Source organism: Phytophthora infestans, genomic scaffold (assembly GCF_000142945.1).
Source record: "Phytophthora infestans T30-4 supercont1.21 genomic scaffold, whole genome shotgun sequence".
Taxonomy (NCBI): Eukaryota; Oomycota; class Peronosporomycetes; order Peronosporales; family Peronosporaceae; genus Phytophthora; species Phytophthora infestans.
The window spans coordinates 1100172-1118710 of NW_003303738.1; the positions used below are offsets into that span (position 1 = coordinate 1100172).

Genomic DNA, 18539 nt, shown 5'->3' on the forward strand with positions numbered 1-18539 from the left:
ACGAATGCGGAAATGCGAGAAAGACTGGATCTTACCGCTAGGCTGATGGTTCTTGACCTAGTCAGGGACCGTCAATGGTTCAGTGATACGCCAGATGCGCTGGTGGGGGAGACGGTTTGTCCCCCGTGATCGACGGTTTGTGACGAGGGCCCGGCACGGTCCCAGATCCGATTACGAGGGATTGTGGGTTACGGCGTGGACTCGCCCCAGCGCCGAGAAGTGACGGTGATGGAGTTCTTTTAACGATGATTGATGGCTCCTGCCTATCTGGACCGGCCTAGCGCTGGTACGCACGACTACTCAAAGATCGGACTCCCTGCGTTCGGGGCTGCGCTACGATGATTGAGTTGCTCACTGAGGCTACGGAGTGGTGCGTCTGGCTTGCCGGGATCTGCTGGGCGTTTGGGTGGAGCGTCGTGCGTCATCCGTGGACAGAGATGGCGTGGGCGGCAGCCGTCCGCCACTGGTCTGGATTGCTCTGGGCCCTGAGCGGCGCCGTCGGCTGGATGATCACCAAGCCGTTGTGGTGTGTGGTGGGGCGGATCGTCGGCGCTGTATTGGAATTTGTGATCAAGTGGACCGGGCTGTGTAAGACTTGCATCCGGCGCTACCGGATCTTCGCCGACTACGTGAGGATTGCGGAAAGGACTCCGGCAGTGCGTCGCTGGAAGCTGTACGAGGCGTTATTCCAGACGCCGATGGTGGTGTTAGAGGACGAGGCGGAAAGCGAGGGCGGGTTGGGACGTCTTGCCCACCGCTGGCTGGAGGCCTATCACGCCTTGTGGTGCGTGTTCCTACCCGACGTGCTCGAGTTGAGCTGCAAGTCTACAGTGAAGTATTGGATTGGCTCCAGCGCGGAGTGTCACCGAGCAATGGACCGTGCGCGCTGTGTTTTCCGCGCTTTCGCGTCACTCATGGGATTGTTTGCCTACGCCGGCCTGTACACGGCCGTCTACGTGTACGAGTTTGTGAAATGGATTCTCTATGGAAGCTGCGGCGTCGGGGCGCTACTACTGCTGGGATACTACGTACTGGCGGAGAGGCATTTTGGTGTCGACGGCGGATTCGCCTGGAACGACGATATGGTGCTTGCCAGTGGTTTGACCGTTTTGCTAGCCGTTACTAGCCGCCTACTGCGATGGAACGAGGCCTCCAAGGGCCGACGCACGCCTAAGCAAGTCGCTGAGGACAGATACGCCCGGTGGACGAAGGACCTTGAGGAGCAGGAGCAGGCCGAGCGCCTCAGCGAAGCGTTCTGGAAGGCCGACGGCTGTGTGGGTCCCAAGCCAAAGGTGCGGCGGCTGAGCGAAGTGCGGGCGCGCCGAGATGCTCACCATGCCCGGAAAGCTGATCAAGGCCCGACGGGTGCTCGACGAGGGCGTCAAGCTTCAGTCGGAGAGGGTGTCACGAGTGGTTCTGGCGGCCACCGTCTTGGGCACGGTGAGCTCCGTTACCCTCCTCCGCTCTTTTCGACGGCCGACCAGATTCGTGTGGGCCACGCGTTCGATGAAGCCATGCAGGGCCACGACGGAGTCGCTGAGAAGCTGTGGGCCGGCCTCGGTCTCCGTGGGACAAGCGCGGCTAGAGCGTACGGTCCCCGTGGATGACGAGGACGGAAGTCATGGGGGACCGGAGCTACTGAAGGACAGTGTATCTTCGCGGTGAGGCGGTGGGGTGAGCGGTACCGCCTCGCTGTCGTGGTGTACAAAATCGTGGGCGATGATTGCGAAACGGTGCCTGACGGCGGAAACGAGGACCATGGAGGACGAAGTGCGGGTCGCAAGGAAGAAGGTAAGAGGTCAGTCGTGAATTTTCCTTGGAGACAACAAGCAGAAAAGAATTTGTGTTGACATTTGTCTTTAGCTTGTTGCTTCTGTTTATATCTCCGTACTGTTCTACTTCTATACAGCGTCGACCGTCCCATCCAAGGACGGCTCGCGACAAAAGGATGTCCAAAGACCTGCGGCTGCGCACACAGATGTCAACATGACTGGTAGATTGGTTCCCGTCCAGCGCGACAGCTATTTTCCCGTCTCTAAAGACATGTCATCTCCATCGGATCCGTACGATAACACTGACACCTACTGGGCAGCTTTCAATGCTACTTTATCAATGAGGACTTCACGTCTGAAGACACCTCTGTATTTGCCGGCACTTTAAACAACCATAGGTCCAGTTCTGGAATTTAATAGATAAATAGTGTACCAATATTACTGTAGTATTAATATGTGTGCGACGAAATATGGTAAAGTGAACGTCGATTATAATACTTGGTAAATTCTGATTTTGGGATGGGCAGACTCGACTAGCAAAATGCTCTCATCGTGATCAGAAATCATTAATCGGCAGATGAAGTATTGTAGTGTTGCAGCAATGATCTATTAAAGCTTCATACACTTCATGTACTGAAATTACACTTCACCTCATTAGTTTTTTCAGCTCAAGGCACAACGTATAACACGTAGAAGGCGACAAAATTTGTCGCCTTTTTTTAATCTATAAGCCGGTAATTGCGCTCTCTTTATTACGTCGAAGACGACTGTTTGTCAATTTCTGCCAATTGTATTCCGCTCCGTCTACGTGATAGTTCATATGGGCGTAAGTGTGAGAACGTGGAACGTTTGATTGGACACGCTTCAGGAGACGGTTTTGGCCGGGCCAAAACTCGACACAGGTGTAGAACGAAATGGCGAGTCCAGCGCAAAGTAGATGCCATTGGCCACGACAGATCATGCCGAATTTAATTCTATTAAAACGTGTGTCGAACGAGAGCTGTGTTATTTGTTAGACCTAATAGCGAAGCTAGTTTACTTAGTATCACCCTCGCCCGTTACAAACGACCGCCGTGGAGGCGTACAACATATCGTTTAGCTGTTTCTTGGATTCAATGCGCCAACTAGTATGGGGCGTTTACCTGTTAGCTGGATATACTGAAGTAGTGGTGGACTGAATCAATCCAAGCAACCGTTGCCGCTGTGGACAAGGCATTGGTGGTCGCGCCAATTTATTGAAACGAATAATTAAAAAAAAAATTGTTTAGTGCTCCAGGTTTAGCGCGAAATTTGCATACTTACATGTTAGCGTGGTACTCAACAAGGCACTATTAGCTATAACTGTTATTCCATATACTAATGGAAAAGGAGTACACTTGCGCGAACACGGACTTGTCAGCAGTGCATTGTGTCGTCTTAAAGTTTAAGACTTAAACACCAAGCGTCGCTTGGGTGGAACCGTCATTATCGTTTGGAACGTCGCGCTTCCGGTGAAAGCAGCTCTGCTTGTTTGTCCTGGCCCGCCCCGTGATTGTTTTTTTTAGGTTAGCAGCCGCAGACATAAGCCAGTTAATGGCTCCCTACGACGCCGACATTTACAAATTGAAGCGCAACACGACACACTCCATTTCACTGCACGATCACCTAACGAGTTTGAAGCGTATGTAAAAACTGCGATGTTGATGGGCTTCATTCCCGAATTCCAGCTTGAGGGCCACATCCGGACTCACCTTTACATTTAAAAGTACCGGTTCAGTATTATACTGAGTATATGCATAGAGAGAGGACAAGCTACAGTACCCGACAAAAACAGCGCATCGTTGGACTTCCGCGAACAGCTGACCAAGCTGATCGTTGGGTTGGATAGTCGGTCTACGGGAAGGTTCTGACGCGTACTGCTACATGCATCGTGACAAGCTATCGCCGATCAGTACCAAGTGAGCAGCCATGGTCGCTTTGGAGTTTCGACGGTGATAATGCATGCCGATCCGGCAGCAGACCAGATCAATGTAGCCGTCGGCGCTTCCAGCTGATTCAAATTGACTCAACCCCGTTTTGTTTCCTGACAAGAGACTTGTGTGGCCGACCGATACCTTCTTTGATTTGCATGATCAGTTTGCCTGACGCTGCGGGGTTAATTTCTATAAATCAGTACCCTAACTACAGTGGTAACAAGTAGAAAATTAATTAGAAAGCTGTAAAGTACTATTTGTCTGTGCGTTAAAGTACTACAGTCATAACTACCAATACTACTACAGCGCAGAATACTTATCTAACATGTTCAGATTTTCACTCTCGCACAGCAACAGTGCTAATACTCATCCTACATTGACTGTGGATTGATTGGACAACGATTTCGGCCCAAAAAGACTTAAAGATATGGCAGTGAAAAACTTCGTTGCTTTTAAATATAACTGAATTTCTTACTGAATATTGACAGCGGCTGAAAACGGAAGAGCTCGACTCGAAGCCAACACTTCTACTGCTGGGTACCGTGGAGCTTTAAGTGCGAAATTAATCGGGATAAGCGTTGTCTTCGGGTGAACGCAGCATCAGCTGCACAATGATCCGCCCAAAGCCTCGTCTAGATTAGAAGCTTGAGCCTTTGGACAATTTGTTCAAGAGGTGGGCGCAATCCTAATAATAAAAACGGTCTGCTTGATACAGTGCTTGAACGATGTTTTTTCGAAGCACTTTCAGTACTATTTTTTTTTGCAACCATGACTTAAAACTACTGAATTTCTGCGTCAATGTTACAATTATTTTTAAAATCTCAGTATTCGCTACTGATTTAATGGAAAGTATAAACGCAGCGTGTGTGCCACGCTTACATTGAACACTTCCCGCAGCAAAGCCAATCACTATTCCCCTTACCCATCGCGACTACTATGATACACCTGCAGTGTCACTACAGGTACAGAAGTAAATGAGCACGTGTTAAAATACGTACTGTATGACGGGCTTATTATAGAGCACGTATTACGGTAGTGCTGGTCTCTGTGGTCCTTGGCACTCGAGGCGCGTTTGACCGCTGCTCATTTCGGATTTCTCTCATTAGAGTGTCAGCGTCACCTTTATCCATACAATGTTCTCGTTTTCTTTCGCTGCCCTTGCAGCGGCTGCGTCCACGTTGGTCGCCTCCACCGAAGCCCACAGCTACATGTCCGATCCAATGCCGACGTGGTCTGTCGGATTCCCGAGTACCAACTACGCCGGACTGATCGATGGCCAGGACTACCTCCCTGTACCCAAGGGTATGTCCTACGGTGGGACCCCTGAAAGTAATACGGAAGCCTACTGGACAGCCTTCAACGCCAGCAAGTACACCTCGCTGAAGGACCTAGCGGACAAGACGATGGTGCTACAGTCGCTGAGTCCTTTCGGAAAGGCTACCAAAGAGTGCGGCTTCTCCACCCCCAAAGGAACAAAGCGCAACCTACCCGCCAAAGTGCAATGGAAAGACTTCGGCTACTCCCACCAGGGACCGTGCGAGGTCTGGTGCGACGACAAACTGGCCTTCATGGACACCAACTGCGCGCTGCATTACCCGGAGGTGCCTGCGTATCTGCCCTACGACATTGATGTCTGTGTGGGCGCCAAGATGATCCAGTCGTACTGGATCGCACTGCACGGGCTCCCATGGCAGCTCTACCTGAACTGCGCGCCTCTCACGGGCAAGACGAACAGTACTTCCGAAGCTGTCGCCGGTGAGAGTGACTCAATGCAGACGCAGACTACAACGACTGCCCCCTCGACTGTCGCGACCGATGCCCCAGAGGCCACAACAGAGTCCGCCAGCGCTTCAGCTGACAGCTCGACTACAAGTGCCGCGGATACGCCAGAGACTACAGACACCGACGCCTCCGAAGCTGCTACACCCGAGGAGACACCTGCTACCCCAACTGTGACCACGGCCACCCCAACGGCAACCCAGCCGACTGCACAGACAGATGAGGGTGCAACTGGCGCAAAGTGCTCCCGCCGTCGCCACTAAGTGCCAGTTGGTAGAGTATGGTGGAGATTAGTGCTTGTAAATGCGTTTGGGTGTAGTAAGGTGACTTTAGACTCCTGTTTACTGTTCGAACGGGGTGTGTTTATCAATGTTTAGAATCGCGTACAATTCCCAGTGACCAGCGAAAACGTGGTCGGGTTTAAACAGTCACGGGTTCATGTAAAATACATGGGCTTGCCTCATCATTAGTAGTAAAACCGCAAGACAAAAAAACCATTCAGTGGCCGTTCAATAATACGGCCTGTAGTAGTAGTATCTCTTCTTGTACTACTACTTATAGTAATACTTGCTGAGTAAAGAAATGCATCAGGTTTTGCTCACCAAAATTTTTCATACTGGTGCGTTCCAAAAATGTCGTATTTGTCTTAAAATAAGGGCTGTCACTATTAAGAGATTTCTATTAAGAGATTTTCACATACGATGAATTTTGTCTTGTCTTTGCTGTATTGCAAAAAACTCAATACCAATATAGATATTGGTATTGAGTTTTTTTGCAAGACAGCAAAGACAAAATTCATATTGGTATTGAGTTTTTTGCAAGACAGCAAAGACAAATTCGATGCGACGATACCGGCACAGACGCCGATACCACGAGAATATGTTATCATCGATTCAATGGCCAAGCGCACCATCTACATCCAACGTGAAGAAACTAAGACAGATCCGTAGAGTTGAAACGTACTGGTGCAAGTATGTTGAAAAATACGCGGGCAAGATTCGCCCGCTGTCACAGCTTCTGTAAAAGGAAGCTGAGCGGATTTGGACTGCTGAGTATCAGCAGTCCTTCGATACAGTCAAGCAGGACTTGACTGAGGCGCCGATCTTCGCAGTGACTGACCAAAATCGCCCATTTCACATCGTGTGTGACGCGTCCGACTTCGCAATCGAATGCGCGATGATGCAACACGATGACGAGAGCCGTGATCGTGTGTCTACTACCAGTCGCGTCAGCTGAAGCCAGCTGAGCGTAACTACCCTGTACATGACAAGGGGCTCCTTGCCATAAAGTATGCACTCGCGAGGTTCGGGGTGTATTTACTTGAGAGAAGACTGTTCGCGGTCTACACCGACCACGCTTCACTGCGAACGGCAGTGAAGTCTCCGGCCATCTCGCAACGAATGGCGAGATGGTAATTGTTCTTTGTGGAGCACGACTATTAGGTTAAGTGCAAACCTGCAAGGTTGAATGCGGTGACCGACGCATTGTCGCGTCGACCTGATTATGATGTTAAGACAGCCAGCGCCAACCGAATTGGCGTCGAACGCGTAAGTGTTCCGTCGTCGACATTGATCGACGATGTGAAGAACGCGTGTGCGATTGACGCCAACGCAAAATAATTGATAGCCTATATCTTAGCACCTTCCGACGCGGCATGTCAAAATCTGTCGCCACATCTGCGAGCTCATGCACCGATATCGTGTGCACGAAGGACGGCTGCTTTACTGCCCAGTGGACGACGATGCTGATCGCATCGTCGCGCCGGAATATTATGATCTGCGTATGCGGATCATGTACAAGTATCACGATGCCCCTACGGCAGGGCATCCAGGTGAGAGGACATACATACTTGGGCCACCAGTTCAAGTGGGTGCGCAAGTATGTACGTGCTTGCGAATTGTGCAAGCGCGTGAAGTCTGCTGCGTATTCGCAGGCTTCACTACAATCACTACTGACACCATCAGAGTGCTGGCAGTCCATTTCTATGGACTTTGTTTTCGGTCTTTAGCCAGACAACAAGCGGAGGCCTGGCGTTGTGGTCTTTGTTGACCGATTCAGCAAGATGGTTCATCTTGCAGCAGTACCAGCTGACGTCACGACCGTGCAGACTGCACGACGGTTTGTTGACATGGTGTTCCGACACCATGGAATGCCCCTCGATATTGTGGCGGACCGTAGTACAACACATCTGTGCGGCGCAAAGACTGCGCGCAGGCTGGGTCTGCTGCGGAGAAGGAAGACGTGCTGAACGAGCCACTCGGCACGCAATTACCGCACTTTGTCCACCGCCGACAAGCCGTAATACGGTTTGTCCAGGACGCAATTGCAGCTTCTGTAGACAGACAGAAGCTGAACGCAGACAATATAGACAGAGGAAGCAAACATAAATCCAAAAGGGTTCATTTGTTATGTTAGCTACACAGAACTTGCCACGACATGTAGTTGCTGATTTCGGTGCAAGCAAGCTAGCTCCGCGCTTCATCGGCCCGTTCACAGTACTTGAACGGCATGGCAACACGTATACGTATGACATACCGTCCAGCATGCGACTCCATCCGACATTTTACGTCGGGCAGCAGAAGCCTTCCGAGCAACACGAGCCATTTAGTCTTGATGGCTCGATAACAGCGAAGCGGCAGGACCCAGCGTTTCGAGCGCAACGACGCGATCGCGCAGGCGACTCAGCTCGGATCCAAGTGCGACTTGGAAAATCGAAGCGGTCTGAGGAGCCGCAGCGACCTGCGCCTTCTATTGGCACAGCTCCTGTTGCAGGGCGACGAATGCCGTGCTCTCGGATTGTTTTAGAGCGACGCCACGATCGGGCAGTGCGCTAGATCTATGGTCAACCTGCGGCTCACCATACGAAGGCTTTTCTTACGCCACCGCCGCCGCCGCTCCGTGACGCGCACGGCTCGACACGCTGGATTGTCAAGCGCGTTGTGGACTATGAAGCCTCAAAGACGAGCCGAGACCAGGCTCGTCTTCGTATTCGATAAAGATGGCTCCCTCCCCATCGAGATACATGGGGCCCACGGGGCGTCCTGATGAAGGACGTTTCGGAGACGGTGAGGGCATACGAGGCCCAGAACTGAGTGCAGGCATAATGTCTGCAATAACATTGCGAGAGTCACCAGCACGGGGTGCAACACGGTGCTCAAGGTGAGCACGGAGGTCTCGCAGAGGGGTGGGTACACGCACGGAAGTCTACCCGATAACATCGAGTTCAGAAAGGCGCGCTGCCCCGAAGCGGTAGTGCGTAAACGCAGCTTCAGGTGGAACTGCATAAGGAAAGCCCACTTCCATATCGTCATTATGAAGGTGATCGATGAGATGACGCTTGGAGAAGGTCTTGAAGCGCTGGAGAGCCGCGACAATATGCTACCGGTAGCCTTTCGCATTGTTGCTGACGTTTACAGCAAATGTGTTCCAAGATTGACATAGTGCCACCCAGAGGGGTTATGCTCACTCCGAGAACGCTTGGGATCCGGTTGAACGGCTCCGGATAGACCGCCCGAAGGCGGTCGCAATCTGGGAGCCGAAGCGGCGGCAGCTTCGTAAGTAATCCGGGCCTTCATGCCCGAGTAGGGTACGGATGTTGACGACACTCCGTACCCGCGCTCATCGTGAGCGCTAGAAGCTGCGCGCTTCAGAATGTCCCTCGGCAGCATGCACTTGCTGACCAAGTGGGCGAACCGGACACGAAGATCACGCTGGTCCAGCATCAGCTGATCTTCATGGAGTTCCCGTAACTCCGAGGGTGAGTACTTGAGAGACTCCCCCCACGCTCAGAACATGTCCTCACACGAGTTCCAGTTGGGACAGCGCTCAGGATGAGCCGAGGGGTAGCCCCAGAGAGGGAAGAGACCATCTCAGCTCTCGGGCTTTTTACGACAAGTCGTGGAGACCTTTAAGGGGATTCGGTGCGGACGCACCGGGCCGCCTCCAAGTTGTCGACGAACAACAGCTCTTTCTGACCCTTAAAAGTGTGGCCACCGAAAATCCCACGAGAAACGACGAGGATCTCCAGAATGCGGTCAGCCCAGAGCTCTCTTCGGGAGGCCAATAACCTCTTGAGTTGATGGCAGCTCCTTGGCTGACGGGTGCTACCACCGCCCCCCCCCGCATGCGCTGGGCAGCTTGGAAGTCCTCCTGCTGCTGGTCGTGGTCGCTCGTGATCTTCCTGGGCTCATTGATAGCCCCCTCCTCCCCCTCTTCCTCTTCATCCGAGGAGCCGAAAAGGTTCCGATAGAGGTACCCAGTCTCCTTCTCCTCGGGGAGTGGAGACTTCGAAGCCGCGCGCTTCTTTGAGGGCTTGACGTCTTCGGCTTTGGTGGCCTTAGCACGCGCCAACCTTCGGCCAGCGAGAGATGTTTGATAGGTTTCTCCTCCTCGTCGCCGCCAGCTTTTAAAAAGCCCTTAGCCTTGACGGCAGGACTCTCAGAGCGCACAGACGTCCTAGGACTGTGATCACCGTGATCACTAGTGAGCGAGTGAACGCTGGCGTCGTCGTGATCGCTGAAAACTGGAGTGTGCCCTCCCACAGGAGCATCGTGAGTGCTCCCGGACTCGGCCTCGTCCTCACTGTTCGAAATGAACTCACGTTCGGACGGTTGTCTGGAGTATTCGAAGGTGATGGGCTGCGGCGCTTGCTTGCAGGCTCGTTATTACATAAGTCTATCGCCTCCAAGGCCACCTTAGTAGCCTCCTAAAGTGCTGAGCCTTTGCCGCGAGGCTTAGTGCTCTTGGCTTGCGCCTTTCCGGCAGCAGCCCTGGAGCGATTTTTCGCACCGCTCTTAGCAGTGCCCTGGGGCATGCTAAAGGTCGATGCGGAGACCGAGGAGAAGAGAGCTTAAAAGCTGCTCGAGGCTCCAATTGTAAAGTGAGCCTCCACCGCGTTCGCGCAGCCAAGTCTGTGTAGTTCGACATTGGGAGTGAGAGTTTGTGACGTACACTTCCTCATCCTGATTGGTCGGTAAACCGAACCTAAGTGGGGGAGGATGTAACGGGGTACGTAACTCCAAGTGTACACCATGTTACATCAAATGTGACACGTCACACTTCGGGGTATCTGGTACATGGTACCAGGGTCCGTCCGATGCCAACCATTGGCTGATGACAACGAGCTTTACTATACGTAACTTATAGTTTGTTTATTTAACTCAAGCTTAGCCTATTTATAAATATATTCATTTTACAACTTACCTTAAATTTGTCACTTTGCTCCCTTAGACAAAAGGGACCTGTGAACTACTGTTCACTAAGAGTTTGTAAACTCTCGGAAGCAGCTTCCTCTAGCGCAAGGTGCTGTCACACTCTTATATACAATATACTGAGCTCTCGTTATATATTATGAATATCATTCATGTAATAGGTACGTTTCTGCAGCCAATCAGATAAATCCTACCTGTCCCGTCTGTTTCCTTCCTAAAAAAGGAAGTTCTTGGATGAGCGTGAATATTCTTCGTGATTGGTAGAAAGTGTGATTAACAGGAGGTCTACGTAAGAAACACAAAAAAGCAAACTGCGGAAATAGTCGCGTGTATTCGGTATTTAGGTACCAGAAAGGATCGAACTTTCTAGAGAATGAGCGTCAGATTATTTGCGTAAGCATACTGTAGACACATGCGGTGGTGTGCTTCATGTTGTTTGCGCAATATTAGTAGCGCTGCTGAAATAATTAATACAGATTTTAGACGATTTAGACAAAGAGGAGTTGACTTAAAGCATTTGGTTTTATATTACTTAAATTGCTATTTGTGTCCACTTGGATTATTACTTTTACCCCGCACGTCTATAGCTCGCTACCGCTGATCAGTGCATAGCGTCCCGTTCCAGGGTGACTCGCAACAATATTTTATATGATTTCCATGCATATATTAAATATGGAATCGTGCAGTTCTTGCTTGGCGTCGACACTGCTGCTACAGAGCAAGCGTTGCCTGCTCCCAGCCCATTTTCTCTAGTATTACTAGTATTATAAGGAAAAAAATAATACTCTGATTTCATATCCAAATAAAACAAGACACTTACTGTACGCCAGTGTTTTTTTATTGCTCAATAGAACATGATTTTTTTTTGTCAAACGCCAATTGGTTACGTACGCGAACGGAGTTCTCAGCATTTGTTGCTGTTACAGTACAATTATATGAAATGCAATTTCCGCAGGACAACAGCAGGGCAATTTACTGCTAAAGCTGAATTATGCCCGGGGCTTGTAATACGAGAACCCTCCTTCAAATACAGTGGGGCTCAATTACAGTTCTAAGGCTCCGCAATCATGTACTGAGACAGGTATGCCACTATAACTAGCCTACAAATCGAAAAATTTACGCGAAAGAATGTTAAATAGACTACCATCTCTCTCTCTCTAAAATCTTTACGTAAGGTTGATATCCATGTCGCTGCAAGGATAAACTGGGACACCTTGGCCACGACCTTTTGGGACTCATCACCAGCATGGAGGCGGCGTAACCCAGGGTCACAGAGCTCATGACGAGCAAGATCAAGATCCGCTTCACCGCCCAGAAAGCAACTGCGAGCTTCATCCACGCGATCATTCTTTCGCGCGTTGGTGGCTTAGCGTTGCCGCCCAACGTGAGTTCACACGGTCCCTTTTCCTACCATTCGTCAATAATTTCTGCCAGTGCGGTTTTTAGAGGCCTGAACATGCCGTAGTCACATGGCTGAAGATAGGGTGTGAGCCCGACAGGAATTGCATTTTTTATCGATAGACTTTGCACATCCTAATTCAGTACGGTGTCTTTAAAAGAAGGGGGTGTATCGAACGGGGGTTCAAATACAAGGCGGTTATAATACAGAGTTTGTGCAACTAATACATGTACTGTACAGTAATTATTGCTTAAGTATTACTACAGTACATGTACTTGGCAATCACAAATTCGTCTTGATTGATTACGCCTTCATTTAAATACCACGGGATGCGGTTAAGAGAATTACAGAACTGTACAGTTCATGCAATAAATAATACACGTAATGTTGAAGCCCCCCAATCAAGTCACCATACATAAAACAAGTACATGTACAAGTTCAGTAGTGTAGAATCATAACCTCTAGCGTATCCTTCGCTCTTCCTTTCGGTGAGATTCTTTCGCCCTTTATACTTCGTGTATAATAGTGGATAGTGTCGCATAAATTTCGCGAGATTCACATCTGCCCTCTTCTGCTGCAGCTGGTATCGCGGAGCGAGCAATACCTTTCGCATCATGCGCAGCGAATCGCTTGTAAAGACAAACGTGATGCCGTGCAGTAAAACGTGCAGTGTCGGTAGACACTCTCAATACGATTTAAAATCGAGCAATCTGGTCATCTGATCTGAGGGGCTTGGTGCTCTTTCCGACGATATCCCATTGAATAATTGGCTCTGGTCTGCTCAAGTCGAACACGAAAAAAAATGAAGTTGTCGTCCACTGTATCGACCACGCTTTTGGTGCTCGCAGCCGTTGGGTCTCACCTAGTGTCTGGCTACGGGTACCTGGTGCAGCCGCTGGCCAAGTTTATCAACGACAACATCGACCGGACGCAGTATTCTTCCACTATCGACAGTAACAAACTGTTCCCTGGCGGATCATTCAACACACACCCGACTGTCAACATCAAGTCTTTCTTGGAACACTACAAGAAGTCCAAATACAAGAGCTTGAAGGCAATGATCAATGATAACCAGGTGCTCGTGTCGGACGATGCTACGGCTACCTGTGGCTTTTCGTCCCCGGAAAAGACCAGCTATGGCGCGCTGAACGACACTATTTACTGGGGAAGAAAGGATGTTATGACGCTGGGATTCGGGCACCCGGGCCCGTGCGAAACGTGGTGCGACGATAAGCGCATCCAGCAAGACATGACGTGTATGGAGACGTATAATACACCATCCGGTAAGGATGATCGGCATGCACGGCCCGACGTGGCAGGTTTACAGTGAGTTGTACCGCGATCGAGTGTTTTTTACGGAACTTGATGAAACTAACTGGCGTTTATCCTAGTGAACTGCGTCAACATTAACGGTGCAACTGGAGGCGCGGACTCGAGCTCTACTACGTCTCAAACCACTACCGATACGACTTCTCCAGCAACACCAAACACCGCACCAACGGCTACGACACCAGCCCCTACGCCAGCTCCTACGCCAGCCCCTACGCCAGCTCCTACGCCAGCCCCTACGGCAGCTCCTAAGCCTGCCCCTCCGACTGCCCCTAAGAAACGCTCCTAAGAAACCAAAACAAGAAGCAAGAGAGCTCTGCCGACGCCTTCGAAGATTGAAGCAACGCCCAACTCCCAGCTACCAACTCCCGGCTCCTGTCGTGAACCCCAGTACCGAACAAAGCAGCATAGCCGACGCGGCCTCAACTGGAGCGAAGTGTTCGCGTCGCCGCATCCGCGGTTAGATGCGTAGTTCCGAGGGACGTAGTCTCGCAAGAAACATTGAGTGTGTTGTTTTGCTAGAATCCATCTCTGGCAATGTCGTGAATGTAGAGTGTTTTGCCGTGGCACCGATACTTACGTACATATAGGAAACGCAGACCACAAACAGGTTGAACAGCCTCGCTTCGGGCAAAACTTGCTGAATTTCACTGCAGATATCGAAAGTGAAAAGAGACAAGTCTACTTTTAAGACATATACTACTAGTGTAGTAGTAATGACATTTTTAGGAATTGTTTAGGGATACCAAGTTCACTTCTCAGCTGTGGCAGCAGCTGATGAAGCTCACGCAATTGCTGATGAACAACGCTTTTCGTCCTTCAGTGATGGTCAATCCGTTGTCACTATTAAATTTGTCAACGATTACACTCGGCACTTCGTTTCTGCGCACTGGATTCGCTACTCGGGTTTACCCAATTCGCCTACAGCTCTTATGTAATAGTAAAATCCCTACTATTTATAATAAAAAGGTAGTCTATTTACCCCTTGTTAATAGCTTCCTGGTAAAGTCGAAGTCGTTTAAAAAGCTTTCGCTCGTGCATGGGGGGACATTTGTCGTGCTGTAACGGGGTACAATCCAGTGTAACCTAGGTTACATAAAGAGTGACTCGTCACTCTTGTGGACACCTGGTACACGGTACCAGGTGCTCTAGGAGCCAGTCAGGGCCTAACTACTTAGCTCCACTATTGGTAACCTCTGGTTAGAATAGAACCTACGCTAAGCTTACTTATAAATACATCAGTCTTACATCTACTCTTCTAAGCAGCAAACCGTTTCCTCTGATGCCGGGAACACGTGGATTAACTTTCACTCGGGTAGTAAATACCCTTAAGCACTTTCTCTGTGCAAGGTGCTGTGTGACCCCGTCACACTTGGTAGCACTCGTAGTCAGTCCTACACATTCGTGGGTAGATTGAACTACCAATATCCTCGGTGCGCTCTACGTTTGAGCCACGATGGATCAAAGTGAGCTTCCTCGCTTGAACGACTCACAGTACGAGTCTGTTCGGAAGATGGGAGGCATCTTTGGACAATATGTCCTTCGCAGCTGGACGGTGGCGACGCTTGCCGAGCAACACGAACGAGTAGCTGCGCTTGAGACCTCATAGCTCATGTCCGCGGGAGTTTGTAAACCTCGATGACCGCTCGCCAGGCAACAAAGGCTAAGCTGATAAGGCTGGAGGCCTCCGCGTTTGAGGGGTAGGAAGGAGAGAGCCTTCACTTCTGGGTCCGTGTGGTGGGGATCGCCATGAAGGCGGGTCTCATCTCAGACGAGCCACTTCGGGTGACTTTCGCCCTGTACAACCTTGGTGTACGTTTCAAGCACTGGGCATACATCAGGGAGGCGACATCTCCTGGATGCTTTGCGTCCTGGTCTCAACTGTGTGAAATGCTTCGAGACGCGTTCCTACCGGCGAACATCGAGCTCCACCAGCGCTCACGCTTTCTCGCGTGTAAGCGAGATAAACGTGAGCTGCCGGAGTACGGGCAAGCGATGCGCACGTTGGCGGGTATCTCTGGCAGGAAATCCTGTTTCTGAAGCCAACAGTCTTCATGGACGGTCTGAAGGTCGGTCCTGATCGCACCCAGCTATTCCGCATGCAAGTGACAACTATGGAGAGGCGATTTGAATCGTCCTCCAAGAAGAGTACAGCCACAAGCAGGCTGGTACCCCTCGGGGAGAGGGAACATCGGCACGATGAGGATGGCTTTCCTCGGGAGGTGGAGCATCGGAGCAATGCCGCTGTTGCTTCTGCTGTCACGCAGCCCGCTATTACCGGTGCGTACAGCGAGCTCGATCCCATGGACTAAAGCTCAGCCGAGCGTTATGTCCGCTGCTACGGATGCGGCGGACATGGACACTACCAGCGTGCATGGCCCTCGCCAGGCCTTTGACAGGAGACAGCCCGTGGACCCCAGGTCCGGTGGCGAAGGCCACGGACAGATGGACGAAGCCTCGCCGGCCACTATTAAAAGCGGTATGCCCTGCTAAATCTTCGTGATGGGTGTGCAGGTTGTACGCACCATGGGGCTTAGCCCAGAGAGACGTGGGTCTCTTAAACCGGTGAAGGGCAGTGATGGGCTGCTGGTAGTACACTCGGTGTACGGAGGTACGGTACCCCTTGAACGTTTACTTAGTTGTGAGCAATTGGTCTGCCGCCGGAACGTCGCTTGGTATAGCGATACCCGACTACACTCTACGTCAGAGTGGCGGTCGTGGGAAGGACCTTGGTGGACTAGCCTATGGTACGGATGGTAATACCAATGGTCCTCAAGGGACCTGAACGTTTGGGTTCGATGAACTCGCGCACCGAGGTGTCGCTCGCAGCTCTCGCCATGAACAACATGGCCGTGCCGAGCGTAAGGCACAGCCCGAACTTTGGTGTGGCAAGGCTGGGAAGGGCCTGTCAGTCCAGGTCTATGGCGGAGCATTACTGAGGCATGTTCCCACCTCTGTCATGACTTAGGTGTTATTTGCCACAGAAGTGAATTCCAATGCTACACAGTGTCCATCAAATGCGACTCAGTGCAGTTTTCATGTTCTCCTCAAGGTTTCCGTATCGGTGCGTGATCATTGTTTCGCAACTTGACTCCAATCGGCGGCGCCGTCCGTCCTGATATGTAATCGCGATATCCCACAAGGTGCGTCCTTGTGAGCTCGACACATGTCCATTAGTTTATGTATCGTATTTAAAACCGCTGGACCCGCTCACAGGGCCGCCGAATATGTGTACTGGAAAGTGGTAGTTTGCGCATTTGTCGTCCTGTGGACAACCACTTTCCGTCTCCAAGGCTCGGTGATATAGCTGCAACTGTAGCGTCACGAGCCGATAAATAACCAAAACTTGATAATTCGAGAGCGTGCGTTGATGGTGCTGAAGCTGCTGAGGTGTCTGGCTTTGCATACCTTGCATTCATGCATCGGCATCCTCTTTACGTTTTTACACTTGTCCGAGACTTTTTGGAGTCATGGTGAGTCCGGTTTCGAAGCTCCTTCTTCAACGTTTGTTTAATTTAGGCGATAGCATGTTTATTAGCCTTCGATCTTGGTACGTGCCAAGGGTAGCCATGAATTTGTGGATTTGCTCCAATACCAATACTCCTGGCTGCTTTGAGTAATTTCGTGCGTCCTTGCGAGCATTTCGCTCCGCTGTCACACTCCAATAAACCCATTCTCTTTCTGGGCGAGCGTTATCGTCGCGAGACCATCCTCCGCTGTCCTCACGACTTTCTGGTCGTTATTTATTCTCTAAATGTATGGCTGCTTCAGTTGGTGCGATCGTCGAAGTGATAAAGGCGGAGGCCTGCCAAGTCGTTCCCCGGTGTCCAAGCGCGGCGAGTTAATGCGTTTAGCGATAAGAATGTGCTTCAGCTTCGCTACCGAATGTGCTGTCGATCGACTATGCTGATACCGGGGGTATCTTGAATGTATACGTGGCAACTCCTGTCCTGGCGATCGCTAGACTAGCAATATTCGGGACATCAATGCGATCATATTTTGTTCTTGAGAGGCTTGCTGCTGTGCTTCTAGGAATCCACGGGTTGTTGGCCCACGAGAACCCACCCCAGACGGCTGCAATTTCGCTCAGAGATGCCTCGGGACTGGGATCGAGTCCAAGTGTAGCTCGCCGCCAACGTTTCGTTTGGCTTTGGTACCCTTGTCGCACTCCTTGTACTGGCCGCTGCCTTCTTTAATTTTGCAGGAAAGGTATGCTGTGTTCACTCAGTTAAAACTAACGATTATCAATATCCGCAAAAAGCACTCATTCGCGCTACTACTTAGCACTATATGAGATGCCTTCTTCGCAATGTACTCGCTCGAGTAGGTTGATGTGAGCTGCTTGCCATGCTCTTATATCCCCGCGGACACCTTGTAATGCGGCGTCTTAACTTTGTTGCGTTGCCGGAAGGCCGTCCGCCATTGCCACTTGTCGAGTTATCTTCGTGTCGATTGCAAGATTTGCAAACTCGTCTGCCGTTTGATAGTTTTTTTTTGCTGGTTCAAACGGCCTTCTATTTGGTTATGTTGTTTTATCCTATAGCAGCCTTACTATGATACGCTATTAAACGGTTCTCAATGGAGTCCGTCTTTCTGTATGACTGAGGGTTTGCCTTTGTTGAATTTGTTCCTCCGTCCGCTGAAGATACTCTTCGAATGCGCTTCGGTGGGTCATCCTGTTTGTATTGTCGAATATATATGTTGCATTTTGGTCCATTGCAGCCAGTTTCTTGGCTGCTGTGAATGCAGCTAGCTTCGGTTTTCTCCACTAAATCCTGAAGAATGAGGCTAGTGCACTGAGATTACGGCAGTCGTTGTAGTCGGCCTTATCTTCCGAGTCTTTTCTGAGAATGCTGGAGGCTCGTGAATTGATGGTATCAATCAATAGGATAATTCTCTGAGGCTCATCTTGACGGCAAATGGCTTGTCTGCTTGTTCGAGGACGAGTAGATCAAGTTTTGAGCGGGATTGCTGGTGGTTAAATGTGTTGCTACCAGCTACATGGAGCTTCCACGCGTCTTCTCTTTCTAAATGGTATACTAGCCATCCTCCTTGGGACTCTTTTCCGGGAGGATTTCTCGCGTAGTAACGAATTAGC

At 50.5% G+C, this 18539-nt stretch overlaps 1 protein-coding gene across 1 annotated transcript; it reads left to right on the forward strand.

The window, feature by feature from the left end:
- Positions 1-4541: 4541 nt before the first annotated feature.
- PITG_11944 (uncharacterized protein) lies at positions 4542-5766 on the forward strand (the record flags this gene model as incomplete). Its single annotated transcript, XM_002901361.1, has 1 exon — positions 4542-5766. One exon carries the CDS (start codon positions 4858-4860, stop codon positions 5764-5766), a length of 909 nt encoding a protein of 302 aa, XP_002901407.1.
- Between the last annotated feature and the right edge of the window lie 12773 nt (positions 5767-18539).